Source organism: Hydractinia symbiolongicarpus, chromosome 9 (genome assembly GCF_029227915.1).
Source record: "Hydractinia symbiolongicarpus strain clone_291-10 chromosome 9, HSymV2.1, whole genome shotgun sequence".
NCBI classification, from domain to species: domain Eukaryota; kingdom Metazoa; phylum Cnidaria; class Hydrozoa; order Anthoathecata; family Hydractiniidae; genus Hydractinia; species Hydractinia symbiolongicarpus.
In genome coordinates, this window is record NC_079883.1 from 23,644,204 (window position 1) to 23,662,731 (window position 18,528).

Below are 18,528 nucleotides of genomic sequence, written 5' to 3' on the forward strand. Positions count from 1 at the left end.
CCTCTTCTGTCACACGCAGAGACCAAGACCTTAAAACATAAGCCCGGTCATATACATCTTCATTACAAATTTCTAAATTACTAAATTACAACAGTGTACCTGTCGTATTTGCGAGCCACATCGCCTTCATAATAATAACTGTGTCAATCTGGTTGCATTGAGTGGTTTACAATCTATGTTGTGAAATTTCTAGAGTTTATTAATCTCTTCGTCGAAATCTCTTACAAGCTATGAACTACAACCCTTTTTTTCTGCTGCCCGGAGGTAGCTTGCACATGATTATTTTCTTTAACTTTAATATTTCTTGCGCTGTTGACGAATTGCCAGTATTTCGATCAACTGTGATTTTCTTCTTTTGTTTTCTCTTTGTTATTGTTTGATTTTTGATCTGACGTCTGGTATTATTTCGTTTGTTTTTTGTGGATTATATTTCAAGTTTATTACTTCCTTATTACAAGGATCATTGGCACGAACATATTCACCGAAAAAATCAGTGTATTAGTTTTTACTTTAGTCTTACTTCTAGTGTCTTGTGAAGGTTATATAAATGTTACACTTCTCTGCAAGCGACACGTGGACTTAAATATAGCTCCAATCATGCTTAACGATTACTTATTTATTCTTCTTTGCAATTACCAGTCCTATCCCATGCTATTTTTATTGTCTTTTCTGTTATATAAAACTTTACTTTAAGTGACGTATCACTGTAACACGGAAAATTTTGCCCCAATGCGCTTCCAAACGACTCTACTGCTATAAAAGCTATTTTTCATACATGCAACGCAACAAGGTTTATATCCCACACTTTCACTTGGAACAATAAAGGTCGTGACTGCTAGTTGGTTAATGAGGATGCAGGGATAGTCATAGTTTTTCCAAAACAAATTGTTTCAGTGCAACTATTATTATATTACTATTATTACCCAGGATAGCCTCTTCAGTTCCCAATGGTACTGTTATCAATGAGGGTCCTGCAAAGGGGGCTCTAGTGCATTTGAAGCTCCTATTTGAACTACCTAAGATATCAATCTTATTTTAATGTTGGGCGTTAAGCAGAAAGGATCGATTCACACTTTTATAATCTCTGGCATGACTCGGCTGATGTTTTGAACCCAAGCACTGGAGGTGGACGCTCTACCACAAAGCCATCAGCCTACCCATTGTTGTTTAAATAGCCCAAAATAGCGCTCGATTGACTGTCTTTGTTTTTGTATTCTCAATGATTTTATTTAACATTTTCCTGATCACATCATTGTGATTCTAGAATAGTTTATAACTGACACATTCTTGACTTATGTCAGCTAGAACATTTTGTGGTTGTCCAAACGGGACCAAACAAAAATTAAAAATGAAACTTGTTATGAAGACTTTATTTATTAACTTCGTCAACGTTGCAGACGAAAATTTTTCTAGGACGTCTATAATATGAACAAATCAAATATTTTTAGAGTCATAATGCCCACCGCTGTGGGTACATTTGAAATGATAAATATTGCATTTTGATGGATTTCAAGATTAATATCCTTATGTATATGTGATTATACCACTTCAGCTCCTTGTCTAAACCCGAGCTGCTATGGTGTAGCGTTTCAACTATATTATAACTCTCCATTAAAAAAGTACCATACGATGTACTTGGATCTCTCTATGAGATAATCATATTTATATTTACGATCACTAAGACTAAAATCACAGATGGTTACTAAAACTAAAATTATGTGTGCAATGTCTGGTGTTAGCACTGCTTCTTTATCTTTGACTTCACTTTTAAAGTCCATAATATAAGCTGGCCTTTGTTTTTTCTGCAATTAATCTTGCCAGTGCGTGCAATATTTCAACTTCTTTTTGAGATTTTTGTAACTTGTTTTAGAATCAGAGTCTTCCCCATTACCATTTCTACTACCCTTTCTAGGATTCATATAGGACTAACTTATAGATAATCTTAGTAAGGGTTATCTTCTCTGTGTAACACATCACAAAACAACTGATGGTGATTCAACACAACAATGGGGTCTCAATAAAACCAAACACCAAGTGGCTCTTGTTCGTAATCACCTAGAAAAGAAGATCGACATATTAAACATACGGCACATGAAGATCGACACTGTGGGTAAACTAACGTAACTTTACGAAATAATACATTCCCATATTTAATTTTCTTACGTCGAACTTTTCAAACAAATTAAACATGTTCCTTGTAAGCTTTTTGTTCTCCTTCCTAATCCCCAACACCACATTAAACTGTTAGGAAATAAATTACGAAGCGGCAAACATTCCTGGAATCATCCTTACTACTTCAAGGAAAAAACGTGTTTGCGGAAGAAATTTTGCGGTTAAGCTTACCGCAAATTATTGCATTTTGCGGGGAAAAGCGATTTTACGATAATTTTTATATTTCTGACTATACATTTTGTCATACAGCCGCAAAAATTTTAAATACTATTTCTAATTTGCCCTTTACGCGAGAAGAAACTTTTTCGGTTCGCGATGATGATTTTTTCGGAAATAAACGTTTTTTTGCGAATTTTCCAGAAATCGCAAAAGCTTCTTCCGCGAACATTTTTTTAAAAGTACTGTGGTTATTTAAACTAATATGCAATGTGCATAATTAAACATCTAAACCAAAAAAATTTGAAATGTTGTACTAGAACCTAGTTTATCAGTAGTAATGTTACGCCGCTTTCTACTTCATTAGCTTTTATTTACCGCTGGATCGGGCTTCACCCGATTCGGTGCGGGGTATAAGGATGAGAATGGCGGCTAAGTTTTTTTGCCTTGATCAGTACTATTTTTGTGACGTCATCAAAAGCTTGAAATTTGTCAAAAATACCAGCTTCTTCAAATGACTGGATAGCGACATGCTTATTTTATTGTTACGGAAAGGTCCGAGTGTATTTTTTGGAGGCTTGTGCATTACTACTGACTTTTTTGCTTTTCCAGGGACCAGCACTTTATGCATACAACGACGCTCACTTCACTGAATCAGATTGGGATGGTATAAGATCACTGGGACTAAGCAATAAAATAAAAGATCCACTGAAAGTTGGAAGATTTGGACTTGGTTTTAAATCAGTATTTCATTTAACAGGTTAGTCTTAATGACTCCATATATTTTTAGCGAATTATTTACAGGAAATATAGGTTTATAGTAAAGTGTGTCAAATTAATAAATGAAAAGAGTACAAAGATACTGTATTTCACCATTTATGTCGACCATTGTAACAAAAACTACACTCCACGTTGTCAACTTGACCGCTTTTTTTTTCAATCCCTTTATGTAATGTTTATAAAAAGAAACACCTGTTTCCAGAAAAAAAAATCAAGATTTAGCATTACAAATATTTTTATGTTTGCTTTGGTTCTTTTTTGTAGATTTACCTTCAATCTCAAGTAAAACAATTTTTGCATACCTTGATCCAATTGCAAAGACTTTTACAGATGAGTTGGAATTTCTTGACTTTTCAAATTTGGATGATAAAAGTAAATTTAAAAATTATTCGGATTTTGCTCCATTTAAACAGCTGCCAACATATTCTCTTGATGGAAACGGTAGATGTGATGGAACATTATTCAGGTTTCCTCTTCGACAAGAGATATCGAATATATCAAGCGTATGTTACGACAATACTCGATTTATGAAGTTGATCAGCACGTTCATGAATGATGGATACATGAACCTCCTCTTCCTCAAGAACGTCCAATCCATCAAGTTTTATAAAATATGTTCTGGTAATAAACAAATGGAGGAATTGTATTCTGTAAATATCTCTCAAAGATGTGTTCAACAGTATGGCCAGCAAAGAAAAGCTTTTATTAAAAGCTTGACAAACCAGGTTCAGCAAGGCAACTTCCAAGAATTAACTTTAAATCATCAAGTGGACATTGAGGAAGATTCAAGAGGAAAGAAGACATCCTATTCCTTTATGTTGAGTGAATATTTTGGATACACTAGGACTGGCGACGATTTTTATGAAATGATCACAGATGAAGAGTTATCCTATATACCGCTAGTTGCTGTTGCAATGCCCTTAGATTCGAGCGATGGTGGTCATATATTTTGTGGTCTCCCATTACCTTTGCGTGAAAAACGTATGACTGGCCTACCAGTTCATGTTAATGGATTTTTCGCACTTGGACCTGACCGCAAAGACTTAAAATGGAAAACAATATCTTCAGCAGAAAGTAATGATAAATCTGTCAATTGGAATTTATGTTTAATTAATAAACTTTTGCCTTTAGCTTATTTTAATTTAATCAAACATTTGATTGCGGCAAACAATGTTAATATTGTTTACAAATGTTGGCCTAATCACGATGAAGTAAATCATAAATGGGAGTCATTTCTCATTGAGTTGTATCAAAAATTACGTAATGTTCCATGCATCTCCATTACCAGTACGCAGAAATGGGTCCACGTACACAACGTGAGTTTTTTAAAAGAAAGCCTCTTTGCGTCTGAAAATCAATATCTAGCTGTATCAGCTTTCCTTGAAAACATCGGTACAAATGTTGCACATGTTCCTGATCACATCTTGAAATCTCTTTCAGATGTTATTACTTTTGTTACCAAGAACATTGTAATCAACCATCTTAAAGAAAAATGCAATTTATTTCGCCAGCTGTCAACAGACAAACAATGCCACATTTTGGCTTTTTCCATTCAAGTAAAAAATGATTTAATGGCACTGAATGGGCTACCAATAATTTGCAAATTGGATGGAACTTACCACTGTGTCTCCTACCGACAAAAATCTGAAAATATTTACATACCAACCAGAGACCATCCGAAAGAGATCTTACCTTCGTTAAAGAATGTGTTAAATACGTCTTTTTTCACCACTGATGATACATTCTTTCGACGATTTCAAACTATTGCAGCTTCAGGTACAGCATCTTATTTTTGTTACTGTCTTCATTTCTATTATGAATTTTATCTAAACCTATGGCTTAAGAATAAACCTATGTTCATTTTCAAGAAATTAGTGATCGTATCATCGGTTATTAGATTTTTTGTCAATGCTTTTAGAAATAATACAATGCAAAGTCTGGATTGCTCTTAACTTGTTGTACATATTACAGTCGGCAAAATCCGTTAGTGCTCATGTGGTTTGTTGGTACTGAAATTGTACAGAAAAAACAACACCCAGGAATTCTCATGGAAATCCTATAATTACATAGAGTTGGAAAAAAAATTAAATTTACAACATTTGCGTTAATAAAAAAAAATGCAATAAAATACTTAACATCAAACGTTAAGTTATTAAAGATGCATGGCAAAAACGTTTTTAGCTGGGTTAATAACATCTTTATTTAGTTGCGTTTTGTTGATAAACACAGTTGAAAATTTCCGGATATCCCTTTTGCCTTGTATAAGATGAATTTTTAAGAAAACAGTATATTATTACCTCATTCGAATTTAAGTCACATATTTTGAAGCTGAGTTAATAAAGCAATACTCTATTGACATTGCTATATACTTTAAAATTACAATGGGCCTGACGTTTCACAAATTAAGGTATGAGATATAAAACTCGTTTTTGGATCAGCACATGCGTTTATTATCTTTGTTAACCAAGCAACAAAAATTCTTAACGATCATTGATGTTTGTAAACAATATAATCAGCAGAGAAGACTCAGCTAAGTTAGCTAACTATGTCTCCAGAGAAAGCTTGCAGACGCTTTAAGTGATATTTTATGATTCTATGTTTCATTTAAAAAATATAACGGTAAAAGGAGAATTTATTGTCTCATAATCTCCTAATTCCTAAAGTTAAAGGAAACTGAAGCTTTTATTTTTATTTGTTTTGTAAACACGCACCACAATTACACGTCATTAGAATTCGATTATGTTTTAGGGGAATTCAACTTGATCTTAATGAATGATGTTACTGCAAGTATTTGTGCTGTTAAAGATAACCTACCTAAAAAATGGTTGAGCAAGAACGACAAAGTATGTTGGCCTGATAGATCTGGTTATCCCAGTAAAGACTGGCTGATGAGATTATTGGCGTATAAACAAAGAAATAATATTTCTTTGGATTTATTGAATGGGGTGCCGTTAATACCTGTAGTGGAAGGTAATCAAAGGTATTTGTGTAAGTTGAGTACTGTTCCATTAGTTATGAGTAGTACATGTATGGGCGGATACTTTTCTTATAACACGGGCCAAATAGTGGACCCATCCTCCAAGCTGTTATTGCAAAACTGTGGAATTCTGTTTGTTGCTGAAAATTTTATTGATAGTGGCATCATACGTGACCTGTGCAATGAGGGGAAGATTTTACTGCCAGACGCCAATGGAGTTATTACAAGTATTGAGAATTTGTACAACGCAGGTTATGGACAAAAAGTCATGGATTCTGTGGAAGTATCATCAGGGGATCAGAAAACAAAACTGATGGAAGTCATCGGTGCTTGTGGAAGAAGTCTACCGCATGTAATATACCAGCTAAAATTATTGAAACCTTATGGAAGTTCCTCTTATGTCCCAATTGGTAAATGTGTTTTAGTGGATAGCAGTTGTGTGCCAAGTGTTTGGAGTGCTGCGTTTGGAAATCTGATTGCACAGCAAAATTTATCATACCAGCTATATCAAAAGTTTAGGAATTCCCTTACGACTTGGAATTTTGAAGACATCGTCAAATGTGTGTTGCGAAATATCAAGAGGCTCAATCCTGCCCAAAAGGATGAGCTTTTTAACTTTTGTGTGCAACAAATATCCTCGCGTGAAGTGTCCTCTTCGTTTGTAAATAACCTTAAACATCATTTGTACGTTCTGAGTGATGGTGCAAGGATTAAACCGTGCGAACTCTTTGAAAGAACTCAACAGTTTCAAGACCTGTTCTGGGGGGAGGTAAACAAGTTTCCAGATGTTAAGTACAACAACAATGCTTTAAAAAGTCTAGGTTTAAAGACACGTCTTGATCAGGTGTCATCACAGGATATTGTCAATAGTATTTGCAGTATTCAAAATTTCGCAAGTTACAGTCAAGATGTGGTTAAAAAAGTATTGCAAATACTTATAATCAGTAAAAACAATGGAATCGATATATCTTCTTGCAATGCAGTAAGTTGGATTCCTGTAGAAACAGAAAGACCTAGGGGTTATCCAGTAGGATTGAGCTGGTTAGGATCAAAGGCAGCTGGATCAAACATGTGTGTGAAACCACCTAATAGTGTCGTAAGGCAAGAGTTTTCCTACCTAACTGGCTCTCTATTATATGTTGCACAATCATCAATATCAACTTATTTAAAAAGCGTCACAGTAGTACCACAAGTTTTAACCATCGTCAATCATTTAGAAGCGTTGGTTGTTAGCTACAATTCTGACGAAAGAGGGTTGTACAAAAAGCTTGCTTATGATATTTATCAGCATTTAGCTCAATGCGATTATCAAGAAGTGGAAAATGCTATGATGCGTAATAGAATAAAGATATGGCAAGGTAAACGATTTGTAAATAGGACAGATATCTTGTTACAGAGAACAAGAGTTGATGTAAGCCCATATTATCACTATCTGCCAGATGATTTTCCTGCCTCATTTAAAAAATTTCTTTCTTCCGAGAAGGTCAGTGAAGAAAGCATTTACATTGATGTTTTAGCTAGAATGAAGGAGAAGCGTGAAGAAGAAAAGAAGGATGCTTCCAAGGATTTAGATCTTGCTGTTAGACTTGTGTATGATCTGGCAGACCAATTGGATTCGCTGAGTGATGAACAGAAAAAGAAAATAAATGTTCCAGTCAATTCTAAAGTATTGAAGCTAAGTCCCTTGGAAGAATGCTTTTACCACGATTTTGATGGCAGCATCTCTTTTAACTCTATGCTGTCGTATAACGTCTTACATCCCAACATTGAAGAGTCTGTGGCTGACAAACTCGGCATACCTGATTTAACGAGTAAGGTTTTGTCTGCTGAAGATAGTTCCATGTTTGAATCATGGGGTCAACATGAAGATCTAACACTGAGACTTAACAAGTTGTTAAAGGATTACGAAGATGGCATGGCTATACCCAAAGAACTTATTCAAAATGCTGATGATGCTGGCGCAAGTGAAGTCTGTTTTCTGTATGATCAAAGGGAAAATGAAGACTTAAGAAGTAAATTATTTGACAGGAACATGAAAGTATGGCAGGGTCCGGCATTATGGGTTTATAACAACGCTGTTTTTAAGGAAGCAGATTTTAAAAACATAACCAAATTAAACGCTGGTACAAAAGAATATGATAACAGCAAAATTGGTAAATTTGGATTGGGATTTAATGCTGTATACCATCTTACAGATGTGCCTAGTTTTCTCAGTGGAGACTCGATGGTTGTATTTGACCCTCATACTAACTTTCTTGGTAAGGCAATAAAGAACACCAGCTCCCCTGGATTAAGAGTTTGCCTTTCCTCGACGAAGAAAGATTTAGCACATTTTCAAGATCAATTTAAAGTATTTCATGGTATTTTTGGAGTACATTCTGATTTCGAAAATAATGATGTTAAACACTACAATGCCACCTTATTTCGATTACCGTTGCGAAAATATGAACAAGCACAAACAAGTGAAATAAAAAATATGGAATATACCAATGTAGAGATGAATTTGTTGTTTGACAAATTTAAAGAATATTTAGATCACTTACTTCTTTTCACAGAGAATGTTAGATCTGTGAAAGTTTATCAATTAGATAAAGCAGTCTCAAATCCAAGTGAAATGAAATTGCTTTTTCAGGTACAGAGACAAGATACCGCACCGAATTCAAAAAGTGTAATGAAATATGCTGATTCCATTTTGAAGCAAATGAATCCTGCATTCTCTTTTGACATTCCACATTACGGTTTGACCGATGTCATGGTAATCACAGTAACGAAAGGGAAGAAGATTGTAGAAAGAAAATGGATATCCAGTTCCTGTATTGGTGGAAGAAAGTCCTTTGGTCATGCTAGCAAAAATAAAGGATTTAATCCCTGTGGAGGAGTAGCATGTGAGTATGATGTGGAAGGTAATAAAACTGCTAGGGTTGTAACTGATTTGGAACAAAGATTTATTTACTGTTTCTTACCGCTGCCAGAGAAAAGTTGGCTACCAGTTCATATAAATGGAGCATTTGAGGTATCTAACGATCGTAAGCAATTATCACAAAGTACAAATGATCAAAAACGACATGGCGCTGCTACTCATTGGAATGACCTACTTGGGTATGATGTTGGACAAGCTTACTTTAATTTGTTATTGAAGATCAAAAGTATGTTTCCCAACATTGAACTAAAAGAATGGTTAAAGCTGTTTCCTGCTGTTTCAGCGTTATCTGGATGCAGAAGCGCAGTACTCGAGATGCTGAAATCTTTAAGTTACCAAATATTGGAGACGAAAGAGGCTATATTTCCGGTGACGAATAGATGGACAAAATGGGAAGACATAAAACTTCTATCATCAGATTTTGATCCTGCCTTGTCCATTGACGCTGTATCTTGTTTGAACTGGTATTACAATTTGACAGGGAGAAAAAATGTTTGTGCACAACTGCCATCAACATTTATATCACTATTAATTAGTTTAGGTTACAGAAAAAACGTACATGATCATACTGTATCACAAGACGATTTCTTCAGAGTGTTTTTCGAGCATATTGATAATCCTAGTTTAGATCAATCACTTAGAAATAAAATAGTTCTTTACTGTCTTGGAAGAAAGCAAGATACAGGTCTTATAAAAGATTTTTTATGCACAAACAAATGTGTGCCCACGAAGCCGAATGGAAGAATGCGTCTACCCAGTGAATTAATTCAGGAGAGAAGCAAGGCTGCAGCACTTTATGATATAGATGAAGAGGTTTTTCCGCAGGATGAATTTGAAAGTCATGGATCATATCTGCAAATTTTGGGTATGGACAGTCGTTCTTTGGCTTGGGAAAAAATAGTTGATAGAGCGAAAACAACAGAGGTTATCAGTGTTATCAAGGGTATAACGCAGACTGTTGAAAGAAGTAGGAAATTAATTTCATTTATTTTCGATGGTCTTCGTGAAATGCCACCATCTCCTGAAATGCTTGAAGCACTGAAAAACACTTCATTCGTGCCATTAAAACAGAAAGAAACAACTTCAATATTTTCGAAATGGTTGAATGACGACTACGCGTTTGGTGCACCAAATCAATTATTTACATCAGAATACGTCAACCTTGCGTGCTGTTCATCATTAATATGTGATAAAGAATACGATGCCTTGCTACACAATCTAAACATCTGCAATATACCAAGATATGAAGTTGTAAAGGAACAAATAATCCAATTGATCTCCGCTTATGAAACAGATAAAAGCAAAGGTGTTGACACATGCAGAATACTTGATGAAATGTATCGTTACCTTAACACGTTAAAGAATATACCATTTGGTGAGCTGACCTTGCTAAGGTTGATATATTCTAAAGAGCATGAACTTATTTTTCCACGGCAAGCATATTTTAAGATTGAAGACGAGATAACAGGTTACTCGTACAAGTTACCAAACAACCTAATGAAGTATTTTCCAGATTTAATGCGCCAGCTTGGTGTGATGGTTGAATGTAGTGAAAGAGAGTACATTGATTTATTGCATAATCTTAAAACTGAATTCCAGGATTGCAGCTTACCTAATGAATTATTGAAACAAATTTTGCATAAAATTGTACCGTACCTTTGCAATGGGAAATGTGATCAAAGTGCTGAAATATTTCTACCAGATAGAGGTGGAGTTTTACGGTCTACCGCAGATATGTGTTTCAAGGATGTATATTGGCTTCCTTACGAAAACGATGTCCTCTACTCACACGAAACCATTCCACCACATTTTTGCAACAAACTAGGCATAAAACCGTCTCGTTCGGACTACTTTCAGCGAAATTCTGTTGGTATTCCATTTGGACAACATGAGGATTTAACGACTCGTATCAAGAATTTGCTAAAAGGTTATTCAGACACTGAGGATGTTTTGAAAGAAATTTTGCAGAATGCAGACGACGCAGGGGCGACTGAAGTAAACCTGACTCTTGACATGAGAAATCATGGTACAGAGAAAATATTTTCAGACAAGTGGAAAGAGATGCAAGGTCCCGCGTTGCTCGTTTCGAATAACGGCGAGTTTACTCAACAAGACTTGTCTGCGATCCAAGCCTTAGGACAAGGAAGCAAATGTAAAGAACCGTTAAAAACTGGAAAGTATGGCGTTGGATTCAATGCTGTTTACGGCATCACGGATTGTCCATCATTCTTGACGACTATAAAAGACGACAACAGTGAGGTTTTAGTTATATTTGATCCTAATTTGAGGTATGCTGAAGGAGCAAGAAAAGAAGAACCTGGAATAATGCTTAAAAATGGTAGACAACAACTTGAAGAAAAGTACACTGATGTAAAAGCAGCATACCTAATAGATGAATACGATTCGAAGGGGAAAACATTGTTTCGTTTTCCACTCAGAAACAAGACTATGGCAGAAAACTCAGAAATTTCAGAGAAAGTAACCAACGAAAAAGAAGTAGAAGAAATGTTATCTAAGCTGAAAAGGCATGCACCAGCAATGTTAATTTTCCTCAGAAATATAAAATCATTATCTTTCAAGTATATAACAAACCAGGGAGAGGTCACAGAAGAAAACTTTAATGCAAGGGTATATGGAGTTACTGAAAAGAAGCGTAAAGATTTCATTAGTTGTCAAAAAACATTGGCTAGCAAACTGGGAAATGTAACATCCGTAATGAAATTCACAAAATCATTGCCATATAATGTTTGTGTACAACACAAGTCAAAAGATGGAACTTTTGTTTACCACTTCGATGTTATTGAACAATGTGGATTTGACAACATGAGAAAGCTTCATCAGTCTATTATCAAGATAATTGAAACCAACGAATTATGTTTGATTCCAAAAGGAGCCATTGCATCTATTTCAAGTGATACGGAATGTGAAAGGTGTGAAAATGTTGAAAAAAAGCGGAGTAAGAAAATCGAAACGAATAAGCATAACGTATTTTGTAGTCTTCCAATCCCGATTAGTTCCGGTTTAAATGTTCTTATTAACGGTCATTTTATTTTGGATTATGAAACCAGAAGAAGCCTTTGGAGCAATGAAAATCTAACAGTGGAACGACTATGGAATAATGCTATACTAATGCATTGTATTCTACCCTGTTACATAACATACGTTCAAGCAAAAGCTGATGAGTTATCTGGATCTTTTGAAGAAATGGATAATATTAACTTGATCAACTATAAAATTAGGAGATTTTATGATCTTTTTCCTCATTCTGTTGATGATGAAAACAGAACCGACTATTGGAACCTTTTCAACATGGAGTTTTACACACATATTTATGAACATAATGTGCCATTCTTGGTTGTGTTTAAGGTTGCAGATAAAGACTTAATGTTTTGCAAGCCACAAGACGAGTTTTTATTCCAAGTTGTGCCCGATCCACCAAAGTCACAAGGTAATGCCTATCCCCTAACGGTTCCAAATGACCCATTTTTTAGATCAATGTTGCTTCGGATTTTACAACAAGTTCATATACGGGCGGACATTCTTTCGAAAGTATTAGTAAGTAATTTTAAAAAATGCAATGTACCATTAACAGAAGTAAGTCCAGATGTTATTAGAAGTAGGTTGATTGCGCTAGAGAAAGACATACTTCCAAATTGTGACACAAATTGGAATGTAAAACAGACAGCTTTTAAGGATGCTGAAAATGTTTTAACTGTCTTAAAATACTGCTTATCTGATTATAAAAGAAGAAATGACGAAAATCAGAAGGAAGGAAGAAGTGAAAATATTGAAATTGAAGAAAATGTTCTGGAAGGTTTACCTCTTTGTTTATTGAAAAATGAAGATCTTGTTTCATTTTCTTCTCAGAATCCAAAGTATTTCACTGGCCACAATGACATTTTTGAAAAAGAAGGACATAGATTTGTTCATTCGAAGGTATATAATGCAGCGACTGATGCAACGTTGAATTGGTTGGAAATGTCTTGCTTTAAGAAATTTACAATTGCCGAATTCGTTCTATTATTAAATAGTTTTCTAGATGAAAATGTTTACTGTAATTCTCAAACTCCGATTAAGATTTCAGAGCCTATTACAGAAATTTGGCTTTCTTTGGTGTGGAGATTTTTTAAATCGTTGACTCCACAAATGGAAGATATCAACCTTGTGTTACAGGAAGTTGGAGGCTGGTCGTTACTGCTTGCTAAAAGAGGTGAAACAACTTATCTTATCCCAATAAACAAACGTAAGGGCGTTTTATTTTTGCCCAACAATTTTGAAGATAATGTTAGACACGTTATTCCTGTTCTCAAAAGAAATGTCTTCGAACCTGTTCAAACGATCCTAGATAGTTCTGAAAAGTGCATACCAGTTTACCCTAAATATGTGGTGGAGAAAATATTTGGGTCAGTCAATACGGTCACAGATGTCATAGATGCTTTAACATTGACTCACGAATCAGAAGGTTCTCTTTCTTCATTGAGTAACATTGTTCTACCCCATTTACAATCAATGCACGAGTCAATTAATTCTTCTTATGCATCAAATTTAAAGAAATTACCTTTGTTTGAGCAATGGAATGGTGCCATGGTAGCAGCTGAAGGTAATGTTTATGTACTGCCTAAAGATGTCCCCTGGGTTGGACTTGAGAAGTTTGAAGAAAAAAATAATTGCGTCTTTTTAAAGCCTCAGATGTCGGTTGAACAATTGTACAAACATCTAGATTTAAGCACATGTGACTTCATTTCATTCTACCAGCAATTTGTTTTCCCCTTATTGTACTTACTACCAGATAACTTTATACATGATCACATGGATGCTGTTAGAAAATATTTTGAAGGATTAGAAAGTGAGTCCAGCAGAAAAGAATTTAAAACCACATTATCATCATTAAAGTTTATTCCAAATATTGAGGGTGAGAAGAAATGTCCGACTGAATTATATGATTCTGAGAATAAGTTATTTAAATTGCTAATTAGTGAAAAGGATTTTCCTTGCGAAGCATACAATACACCTGACTGGCTTCGATTCTTGCGAGATATTGGAATAATATCTTCTATATCTAAAGACCTTTTTATGAAATTTGCAAAGGAAATAGCAGTTAATCAGAGAAAAGAATCACTTTATGCATCTAATTTGCTTTGCGAAGAACTTTTTAACAATTCTGATCTGAAAGAAGTTGACTTTCTTAACAAAATTAAATCCATTTCCTTCATACTACCCGACACACTGAACAAGAAATGGGAAAAAATTCATCCGAGCAGAAATTCTACTTTAAACCGCATATGCTTTGAACAGTCTGTGCGTCAATCTGATGCTATACTAGTATGGACCACAAAGACTATATTGCCAAGCTATGCTACACCATCATTTCAATTTGATGAAACCAAAGTCGACTATGCAGCCATTCTTGGTGTTAAAAAGGCTCGATTGGATTGCTGTCAAGATATTCTAAATCACATTCGTAACATCACTGAAACAGACATGGAAAAGAAGACCAGCAGTTGTAAAATACTTGATCAAGAAACATCAGAAGCATTTGTCAACGTGTTAACATCATTTTACGAATATTTACGCACTGGAAAATGCATTGACAAAAGAAATATTTCATTTTTAAAGTCAATCAGTTTCATTCTTGTTGATAAAGATCTTAAAATTGACAAGATCGATAAAGCGGTGTTTTCAAGCGAACGTATAATAACTCCGTACATCAATTCCATAGATGTGAAACATGGTAAATATTTTGAAACTTTCACGTTACTTGGCTGTTCAGACCATCCAAACGCGAGACAATATTGCGCACTATTAGAGGAAGTAAAATCAGAAGTTGGTAAAAAACAGCTGAGTGTCAATAAATTAGGTGTTATAAAGAAGGCTGTGGTTTTTCTCAGCAATGTACTTAGTGAAGCAGAAAATAATTCCCTAAATTCTACATCTTTATACTTACCTACTATTAGCCTTGTTAACAACAAAGAAACATATTTAACGCTATCAACGAAAGCAATTTTTCTCGATGATTTGAAGTATGAAAAGAGACTAAAAAAATTCTCAGAGCCAATTCTTGTACCAAAGTATTGTGATGTGGTTAAAAGCGAAAGTTGTAAAGTCAATGTGAACCTGTTGAAACACCTTCCTGAAGATTTAAAACCAAAAGCTCTCAGCGAAGTTATTGAAGAGAGATTAGTGTCAGAGGTGCTACCTGTTGAAGTTGCCAAAGATCACATCAGTAAGAAGATTGAGTCTAGACTACATGCAGAACAGTTTCTTGAAAGTTTTATAAGACTTTTGAAGGATGAAGCCAAATCAGACTTAAATAGCGACATCGATGAAGTTTCGTTGGACGAAAAAAGAGAGCAAATTTTCAATGCTCTTCAGAAAGTAAAAGTAATTGTTTTGTCTGATATCCAGACACAATATGCATACAAAAATGAATTAATCCCTGATAGTATTGTAGAGAAATCTTTATTTTTAAAAAAGAATGAAGACAGTTCAGAGATCTATTTTAAAAAATCGCAGAGAGAAAACACTCTGATGTATTCCCAAATCAGCACAGCTTTGTTGAAACTGTTCAACAAACCTCTGAAGAAAAACGCGTCGCTTGTTCTAATACTGCTACAAACTCGTTTACCTGATTTATCGTCGGTACTTGATGGCGAAGGTATATTTCGTGATGAATCGGATTCACAGTTTCTGAAGTCTGGTCAAATGCCCACTCCAGGAGATTTAGTGCCATTAGAACTTTACTGTCTTCTCAAGCACGATTTGTTGGATTTTGAAAAAGATGAATACGTAGCTGTTGAACGAGAAGAAAATGGCAGATGTGTGTACATCTATGGTATAATTCGACGTGTTGATCGCAATGCAGATAAGCCGCTTCGTGTGTATGGAGTACAAATATCTGCAAATGAAAATGAGATTGTCGACATTAAAGCTACTGATTTATATAAGTTTGATTCAAAGGCTACGGTAATTCCATCAGAAGATACAAGCCTTGTTTTGAGCGATGTCGGTTCAAGCGGCGATAGACCGTTGCTTCAAAATGAAGATGAAGCAAGAACATTTGAAGAGATATGCGAAGAGATCAAAAAAATTCTTAATGGTATCAAATCTTTGTCTGAGGAAGAGAAGAAAAAAGTAATTCGTCGATTGTATTTGAAATGGCATCCTGACAAACATCCAGAACATAGCAAAGAATTGGCAACAGAAGTGTTTAAATTTTTGCAGAATGAAATAGAAAAAATAAATGGCAATCATTCCCAATTTTTTCAAAGTTGGAACCGGAGAGCTGAAAGAGAATCAAAATCTTACGAAGACTACTTTTTTAACTTTAACAGTTTTTGTCGAAGTTCTGCATTTTCAAGTAGGCAAAGAAGTCGCAGGCGTAGTAACCGACGTGGTCGTGGCGGCGGTGGAGGTGGAGGTGGTGGCGGTGCATTCTTCTTCACACCTCCAACATTTCAAGGAAGAAATCCTCAACCTAGTGAATCATCAAGATGGTTCAAACAAGCTCAATTTGATATATCATCTGCCGAAAACGATAACACAAATTTATATGAATGGATATGCTACAAAGCGCACCAGGTAAATTTGTCTGGTAATTGTAAATTTTAAAGCATTTGCAAACTCTGTTTCTTTAATTTTCACGGAATAACCTTTTAAATATCGTCTTACTAGGCCTCATTGAAAGCATTAAAAGCTGCACGATACTGCATTGATTACGCAGAAATTGAAGAGACGCCCAGCCTGGCTACAATTGCTGAAACTGTAGACGACGAGGCACTAAAATCGTTAGCAACTCAACTCGAAACTTTACTTGGATCAAGTTCAGAAATGCAGTACCCTGCTCGCAGAGACTTTGATGTTCCACATGATCGATACAATCAACAGAAATCAGAAGAAGCAATGACAATAACGAAGAAGATACTTCAAATAGTTGAAGACCAGATAAATGATTAACAGATGGTCTGTATACCTGTTAACAGTAAGAAATTAAACCCTTTATATAGTTTTTTTTGATGTGCAGTCCTTTTTAAACTTTTTACGGAAAATTGATATAATGTTTAAAATCTTTCATTTAAACTTGATATTTTCATATTCATACAACAAACAAAAGCTGCTTCAACTGGTTTATAATTTGGTACTAAATGACATCTGTCCGAAAACAAGGTTAATTATTACTTCATTATTACATTATTAGTACAAGTCAAAAATAAAGAAGGTCTTTAGTGTAACAAAAATGCTATCAAACAATCTCCCATACAGATTAAGTTGCAAATTAATGTACAGGTCAATTTAATGGGGTGGAGCAGCCAAATCTTAAACATTTGAAATATTTTAAAAATCACGCAGTTCGGGAAAATGTATTATTGAAGTTTCTGTTGTAATTTTTATCAAGTTAATATCTAGTAATATTTTAGTCTTTATTTTACGTATATTGAAGCACGTTGATTAGACGTAGTATACAATTTTTTTTTATTAATTCACACGTTACTTATTTTATTAGAAGTATTTTTATTTTAATATATTCTTACTGTCTAGAATCATTAGGAATTACTTGCAGCAGTGAAAGAATTAATTTAAAATTTATGATCAATTTATGATTTTTAAATAGCCATACGCTTTTTATTTTTTAAATTGAGCAGAAAAGTTAAAGACTTTGTTGGTTTTAATATTTTTTGTTTAAAGAATGCATGAAACTAGGCAGTATTTTTGTGTAGACAATATATGAAACGAATCAGTATTTTTTAGGCTAAACAATATATAAAATGAACTGTATACGTCCATTTTTTATTTTTGACAAGATTTTTGATTGAATTTTCATCAGCTAAGACTTTTGTCGAGCGTTATGTTAAAATTATTTTATAAAAGTTCTAACTCAGCCAGTCGCCGAAATGAAGCCACGCCAAAATGTCTCTCTGAAGGTGGCAGTTACCCTTTTGTAATCGTAAAAAAATTATGTGAAAACGCATAGGCCAACGGTTGGCGTTTAAAAAATCGGCGTGGGTATTCTCCAGGTACCGGCAGAATAAGTGGGGTTCTTATTCTGCCGGTATTTGTTCTACTTACACATACATACTTGCAGAATACAAGAGATTTATTCTGCCAGCAGTATAGGACCATTCAATTATGCCAACATCTCCGTCAGAATATTTGAGACAAATATATTTGTTAATTGAAAATATTACTTCTAGAAAAATAAAAGAACGCAATTAATTTGTTGGGTAAAGTGAATTACACGAAAGTCGATCTAATGGCGTTGAAAAAGTTTATGATCATTAAGGACAAAAACAACAATTTAATCATCTTAAATATCATATTGGGCATCTCAATATAACTGAAAATAACAGAAAAGTTCCCCTATATATGAATATTCATGATTTATTCAATATAAGTACTTACCTTGGCTCTATCCCAAACTTTCTAACAAAATAAACTTCAAACCATTTAAACTAGCTAGCTAATTATCTTCTTAAAGCTAGTAATAGAGCATTTTTTAATACACCTCCTCGTGTTGTTTCTACTCCTT

At 34.6% G+C, this 18,528-nt stretch overlaps 1 protein-coding gene across 1 annotated transcript in view; it reads left to right on the plus strand.

Annotated features, from left to right (window-relative positions):
• Positions 1-17,825, plus strand: part of LOC130657661 (sacsin-like) — a 31,593-nt gene extending 13,768 nt beyond the window's left edge. The window contains exons 5-8 of the mRNA XM_057460667.1: positions 2,941-3,088; positions 3,373-4,884; positions 5,857-16,583; positions 16,677-17,825. Coding sequence (XP_057316650.1) covers positions 2,941-3,088; positions 3,373-4,884; positions 5,857-16,583; positions 16,677-16,958 — 12,669 coding nt within the window. The 3' untranslated portion in view covers positions 16,959-17,825. The remainder of the gene's footprint in view (positions 1-2,940; positions 3,089-3,372; positions 4,885-5,856; positions 16,584-16,676) is intronic.
• Positions 17,826-18,528: the final 703 nt, after the last annotated feature.